This window comes from Pyrus communis, chromosome 7, assembly GCF_963583255.1.
Source record: "Pyrus communis chromosome 7, drPyrComm1.1, whole genome shotgun sequence".
NCBI classification, from domain to species: domain Eukaryota; kingdom Viridiplantae; phylum Streptophyta; class Magnoliopsida; order Rosales; family Rosaceae; genus Pyrus; species Pyrus communis.
Window position 1 is genome coordinate 22,854,164 of NC_084809.1, and position 7,158 is coordinate 22,861,321.

The window sequence follows — 7,158 nt, forward strand, 5'->3', positions numbered from 1 at the left end:
AATCGTTATGAACTTATATTTATAAGTAGTGGAGGTTGCTAGTCACAATCGTGTTAAGTAAATCCATGACAGTAGTATCATGCAGTTCATAGTTACGAATGTCATGTCAATGCTTATGATTTTCATAGAACTTAATGATCTTTTATATGTATCTCTATCATGCAGTTCATATAGGGAACTTGATAAGAATAATTTGATTGCGTCGCTGATTCCAATTCAATGAAATTAGGAAAATCTGACAGTTAATTTGTGCAGTTCACGGTTAACTTGGGGCATTATCATTCATGGTTTATAGGAATAAAAACTGGAAATCGATTTGTATGCATATGTGTCATGTGTGGAGATGAACCCTCTAGCTAGCCATTCATTAAAACACCCAATTTCGTTCAAGGTTGTTTAGAGTCTTTAGATCTATTTGTTTTTACTTTAAATTCATCAAAAACCACTTCCCCCTTTATACTTCGTGTTTTTAGTTAGAATCTGTTTAAATTGGTTTCTTTTTAGTGTTTTGAGTCAACATAAGTTAAAATTCGTCCAAATCACTCCTTAGGTCCTGTTTTGAGTCAATGTAACTTAGTTGGTGCTATTTAGGTCAGTTTAGCTTATTTTGAGTTGTTTAAATTTAGTTTTCTATTTTTGAGTCTAGTTTGGTAATTTAGAGTTTAATTTGAGTAGATTAGCAGTCCCTCCTAATTCCCAGCCTAGAACGATTCCTACTTATACATACTACAACTACATAAAGAGGGGTTAATTTGTATGTTAGTTTATATCTCATCAGGGACCATTATTCCAATTGAGTTAAAGTTAAGAGACCATTGCTACAATTTACTCTTATAGATGTGGAGGTCGGCTACAAACCTACAAGGCTTAGTAGCCAAGTACTTAGCAATCAAGTAAATATGTCGATATATGTAGGGTAAATTACTAGGCTTGTGAAGTTATTTGTGTTAACAATATGTCAGGCATAATCATCTAAGGAAATTGACACACTTATGAAAACGTGTCAATTAACTAGCAACATCATTGAACAAATGTTGCCACATTTTGTGTAGGTCTCGCCTCCAAGTTTGCTAGACTTAGGGTTTGTTTGGATGTGTTTTTAAAATGATTGAAAGCGCTTTTAGAGAAAATATTTTTTTTATTCCAAAAGCACTGAAAGTGCTTTATGTAAGAAGCACTAATAACGTGCTTCTTCCAGGAAGCACTTTGAGTGCTTTTTCAGGATTCACTTGCATTTTACTAAGAATTAGTTCTAAAAACATTTTCACCAAAAAAACTTTCAGTCATTTTAAAATCACATTCAAACGAGCTCTTATTCATCATGCGAATTTACATGGAACACTTATGCCACCTAACTTGTCAGTAATGCAGGTTTCAAACTGAAATAAGGGAGATTACCTCGTCCCAATGGGACCTAGATCCCCTCCAGACCAAAAAAATCTGAGTCTAAGGATCAAATGATTTGGACCATTGAAATTTGATCCAATGGCTTCAAACATGAGGTCTCTCTAACGTTATAATAATTGTAGTCATTTGATCAAATTTCAACGGCCCGGATCATTTGATCTTTAGGCTCAAATTTTTTGGGTTCTAAGGAGATCCGGTTCCGTTCCAATGGATCTTTACTCTACACATACACATGCATACCTCCATACGTATACAAAATATAGACAAGCAACAAACATAAAACAAAAGATATTTAATATGTTATGCATTTTTTGAGAAGCCACAAGGGTCCGATAAAAACCAGCAAAGAGAATCAAACCCAGTCGAAGTCGAAATCAGAGGCACCATTGACAATGCTATTATATTCAGCCCCAGATTCAAATCCATGGCCGCCGTGGCCGATTGGGACAAAGAGAGCCTTCTAATTGCAAGCCGGGTGGTCGACGATACAGCAGAGAGAGATTTTAAACACAGGAGACGCTCTGTCTTGGACTCCAAGACCCCACCCACCAATTCATCCTTTCTTGAAAATTATCTTATTTGGCCCGTTTGGATTGAACAATTTGGTTGTGGATATTGAATCTTTTGCTTTTTTTTGGTTCAGAATTGGAATTGGAATTGCCAATATTAAAGGAGAGGATTTGAGGTTATGGATGGTAAACGGACATTAACTTGTAGTCAGGGGCAAAATAGAAAATTCATTGCTTAGGTCATTTTAATTGGATTGGTTTAGCATTAGGTTTTGTCCTAATCATTGAATAAAGTTAGTACATAGTTTTTTGTTAATATTCAAAGTTTTCAAGTCCTTATCATTAGTTTTCCTTTAAAAAAATAGACACGCATTAAAAATAGAAATATATGAAAAATTTTAAAAGGATATATTTGGAAATGGCTAATAAGTCTTTTAGTTTTAAAATTGACATATGCTTACATTTTTAAATAATTTAATATTAAAATAATGACGTGAAATTGATAAAAATGAAAAGTTTCAATTAATAAGAAAGAAAATTAAGGGATGGAACCTAGTTTATCCTTTAATAAATTTTATATCTTCACAAATTTTTCATCGATATTATTTAAAAAAAATATATATTTACTTATCTCATGCCAAAATCTTTTATCATTCTTATTTCATTACAAGTATAGTGTGAGGTTGTATTGTTTTATATTAGCAAGTTAAGAAATCCTGTAAGGACTTATAAGGAGTTTAGTCACTTGTTATTTTCAATTGTATTTATGGTGAAGCTCAATTTCATTCATGGTATCATTTTTTCTTAAAATGGATAAATAATTATGTGCGTACATTATTTTTGCTAGACTTAAATGAAGAACAATGTTAACTCTTCACCAAAAAAAAAAAAAAAAGAAAAAAAAAAGAACAATATTTAACTCCATCATGGATTTTGAAGTAATTATTATATTTTAAAATATTATTTGAAGTGGCTTAAATTTATAATTTGTGGGGATACTAGAAGCATTAAACATCCCAATTTTAACAATTAAGATTAAACATCCAAATTTAGAAATAAAGTGCGAATACTAATAATAGGACCGACTCTTCCTAGAAACAAGAGAAATCAGAAGTTCCATTTTTAGAAAAGTTTCAAGAGCGAAAACATTGCACGTCAATTGAGCCTAGAACTGACTGACTATTCCTTTACCATGACCATCCATCTCCACATGCATCTTTCAATCCACTCGCCGACACCTCTTTCGTTCTTCATTCGAACTTCACTTCTCTGTCTCTAATCAAGTCTCAAAATGTATTTACAAAAGTTCAACGCACCCGTTACTTATCTCTTGTTACCTTTCCTTTTCTTTTTCTTTTTCTTTTTGCCGTCCTCTGCATACAACATCACTGACATTCTAAGCAAGTATTCAGCATCTTCAACGACTACCTCACCAAAATCGAAGTTTGTAACTAGATCAATGAACACAAATTTATGACCATCCTCACTGTCAACAATGTTGCCATGTCCTCTTTAGCCGGAGAATCAATGGATGTCATCAACAAGGTGATGCGTATCCACGTGTTTTTGGAATTCTATACCCTCAACAAGTTCAAGAGCTTGCCTACATTGCAGACCACCCAAGTGACCACACTGTTTGAATCTCCTGATGAACAACGGTACTTGAACATCACAAATAGGGGCACCGTCTCAATTGTTTCTGCTGCTGGTTCTGAAAAGGTAGAGGTAGTTCGAGATATTTCTCTTGATGACATTTATAAGGCATCAGTGAGGCAAGTTAGCAATCTAATTCTGCCTTTCAGCTTAAGTAGTTCACTGTCTCCATTAGCACCTTCACCAACTCCAACACCTTCTTCATCACCCTCTTCTTCATCACCTTCTCCATTAACTCCGTCTCCATCAGCACCTTCACCAACTCCAACCTTTTCCATCACCCTCTTCTTTATCACCCTCTCCATCAACTCCGTCTTCATCCCCTCCTTCATCATCCAAGTTCAACATCGCCCAAATTCTAAACAAGTACCCAAAATTTAGTATCTTCAACAACTACCTGACCCGAACAAAAATTTGTAACCAAATCAATGAACGGAGAACCTTAACAATCCTCATGCCTAATAATGAAGCCATGTACTCTTTAGTAGGACAACCAATGGACATGATCAGAAAGGTGTTACGCACCCAGGTTATACCGGACTACTGTACCATTCAGAAGTTCCACAACCTGCCTGTTTCACAGTCTACTTGAATAATCACACTACTCGAAGCTTCTGACAAACCAAGTGGCCAATAGGGTTTCATGAATGTCACAAATGGGGACATGATCTCGATTGTTTCAGTTGTTGGTTCTGACCAAGCAGCAATAGTTCAAGATATTGTTTCTGATGAAAATTATTATATATCAGTGGTACAAATTAGCAAGGTAATAATGCCTTCAGGCTTAAATTCACCAATTTCATCACCTTCTCTATCAATACGATCACCTTCTCTGTCAACACCTTCACCTTCTTTGTTAGTATCTTTACCTTCTACATCTCTTCCTCCTTCATCACCTACTTCATCAACTCTCAATATCATCAAAATTTTAAATGACTATCTAGATTTTGGCCAATTCAATAGCTACCTAATCGACACCCAAGTTTGTGACCAGATCAATGTACGCACAACCATCACAGTCTTTATGGTCAACAATGCCGCCATGTCCTATTTAGTCGGAAAATCAAACGAGGTTAAGAAAAAGGTACTAAGCCTCCACGTTGTTATGGACTACTATACCCTTGATAAGTTTAAGAGCTTCCCTAACTCCCAAACCACCCAGCTGACGACACCGCTCCAAGATACTTTCCAATCGATTGGCTTTCAAGGTTTCTTGAATGCCACAAATGGGGACATGATCTCAATTATTTTCGCTGCTGGTTCTGAGAAAGTACAGGTTGTTAAAGATATATTTATGGAGAACTTGAAACTATCAGTGGTGCAAATAAGCAATCTTATTGTTCATTCAGACTTAAATGATTCACCTTCTTCATCAGTACCATCTTCATCTCCTTCCTCTCCTCCTCCATCAACCTCAACACCATCTTTATCTCCTTCATCTTTTCCTTCACCACCATTAGGTCATTTTGATATCACCAAAATTCTAAGCGATAACCCAAATTTTAATCTCTTTAGCACTTACTTGACTCAAACCCAAGATGCTAACCAGATTAATGAACGTAAAACCATGACAGTCTTCGTGGTCAACAATGGTGCCATGACCTCTATAGTCGACAAACCCATGGAGATCAAGAGAAAGGTATTGAGCCTCCATGTTATCATGGACTACTACACAATCCAAAGTTTCCATAACTTGCTTGCTGCTCAGACAACTCGAGTAAACTCACGGCTCCAAGTTACTGACCAACCAAGTGGCCTACAAGGCTTGGTGAACATTACAAATGGTGAAAAAATCACCATTGTTTCAACTGCTGGTTTTGACAAAGCAGTGGTAGTTCGAGATGTTGCCAATAATGAACCCTCCTACATATCAGTGGTGCAAATTAGCAATATAATACTCCCCTCAAGCTTTATAGCACCAACCCCCTCTCATTCTTCAGCCCCAGGTAAGGCACAATCTGCTGTACCAGTCCAGGCTCCATCAAACAGCCCTACACCTGAGATACCAAAGAAAGGTAAAGCTTCAACATCATCAAATGCAATAGTTCCCAAGGCACCAAAACAAGGTGAAGCACCACCATCAAATGGAACAGCCCCCGAAGCACCAAAACAAGGTGAAGTGTCGCCATCAAATTCATCAGCACCCGAAGCACCAAAGCAAGGCAATGTGTCATCATCAAATGGAACAAAACTCGAAGAACCAAGGCAAGGCAGAGCGCCACTAGCAAATGGAATAGTACACGAAGCACCACCATCATCAAACGGAACATTATCTGAGGCACCACAGCAAGGTGAAGCTTCAACATCACCAAATGCACAAACATATGATGCACCAACAAGTTCAAATGCTGCACCTAGCTCAGGTGGTACTGCACATGGTGCAACTACAAAAGCTCCTGCACCAAATTCATCGAGAAGGTACTCTGTTAATTGTGCTTCCTTTATAACTACAATCTTGGTGGCCGTTTATTCTCTTACTTGCAACACACTGACTTAAGTTACAAGAAAAGTATGGTTCTTGATCTTAAAATAAGGAAGAAGAATCGCAGGTTAAAGCAAGCATGTGATTTGAAATTTTGTTCTTGGTGAAGTATGTATTGCGAACAAACGATGCGCAGGAGCTGCGAAAAAGTGTGTGTAGCTCTCAGTTGTATTGTATTAATTAGTTCTAGAGTTGCAGTTAGTCATTTTAGTAGTTGATTGTATTAGTTTTGGCTCTGTTTTGTAAGAAACAGAGAGCTTTAGCAATAAGATTTCTTCAATGCATTTCATTTTTCTTCTATCCTTCTCTATTAACTTTTCAATGGAATAAGAGTTCAGAGCCTGATTTCTACTTTCATATCTTGGTTTAATGTTTTGAAATGAAAATTTGTGGAAAAAAAACAGCTAATTATTGGATAAACAAGTAGTAATTTGAGGAATTAAAATCAAATTCTGAAATTGAATTAACTTATGGTTTTGGGATTTAGGGATTTACCTGTTATGCCTTGTGTTGGGACATAAAAATATCCCAACCTATAATAGCACGCAACATGTATTATCAACTCAATATGACCATCCTGCCTTTGATGGACCATGCAGGCGTTATACATACCTTAAAGGCACGGGATTGGATGATCCTTAGGTGGTATGCTATTGCCTGCCCTTTGCCTTTCTAGGCTTACGAGCCTCTATTTCGTAGAGCACCCAAGAAGCCCATAATCATCAGGCCACGATGCCATTTTATCGCGAAATGGCCTTAACGCTGACGACCTTGATATACTATTGGCTTGTCTGTCAGTCCCTGCACTTGGTAGTAACTGCCGAAGTGTATTCGAGAAGTCTGCTAGGGAGTATCCTCTACAACGACTATGCAAAATGCTTCCACATCGATGTTGTAGACAAGGTTTCATTATAATATAAGGTTTAACAAACCTAGTGCTAGGGTTTACTCCTTGTTTGTCTATAAAAAGCCAAGCATCCACCCTTTTTTCAAGTTAATTCCTATCTAGCCACACTTAAACAAACCTAGAATTCTCTCATGACTTAGGCATTAGAGGCCCTTTGACAAATACCACACAAATATTAATCGTAACCCTGTTTGTCCCTT

At 36.8% G+C, this 7,158-nt stretch overlaps 2 protein-coding genes across 2 annotated transcripts; both read left to right on the top strand.

The window, feature by feature from the left end:
- Nucleotides 1–3,389: 3,389 nt before the first annotated feature.
- On the top strand, nucleotides 3,390–3,950 carry LOC137740681 (fasciclin-like arabinogalactan protein 14). The gene has a single exon (XM_068480513.1). It carries the CDS (start codon nucleotides 3,390–3,392, stop codon nucleotides 3,948–3,950), a length of 561 nt encoding a protein of 186 aa, XP_068336614.1.
- A 283-nt stretch (nucleotides 3,951–4,233) lies between these two features.
- Nucleotides 4,234–6,066, top strand: LOC137740682 (fasciclin-like arabinogalactan protein 10). The gene has a single exon (XM_068480514.1). The coding sequence runs from the start codon at nucleotides 4,234–4,236 to the stop codon at nucleotides 6,064–6,066; it is 1,833 nt and encodes a 610-aa protein (XP_068336615.1).
- The last annotated feature ends 1,092 nt before the right edge of the window (nucleotides 6,067–7,158 follow it).

Bases quoted from the DNA above. Each gene is read 5' to 3' on its own strand.
- LOC137740681 (XM_068480513.1), top strand. From the start codon at position 3,390: ATGACCATCCTCACTGTCAACAATGTTGCCATGTCCTCTTTAGCCGGA.
- LOC137740682 (XM_068480514.1), top strand. From the start codon at position 4,234: ATGATCTCGATTGTTTCAGTTGTTGGTTCTGACCAAGCAGCAATAGTT.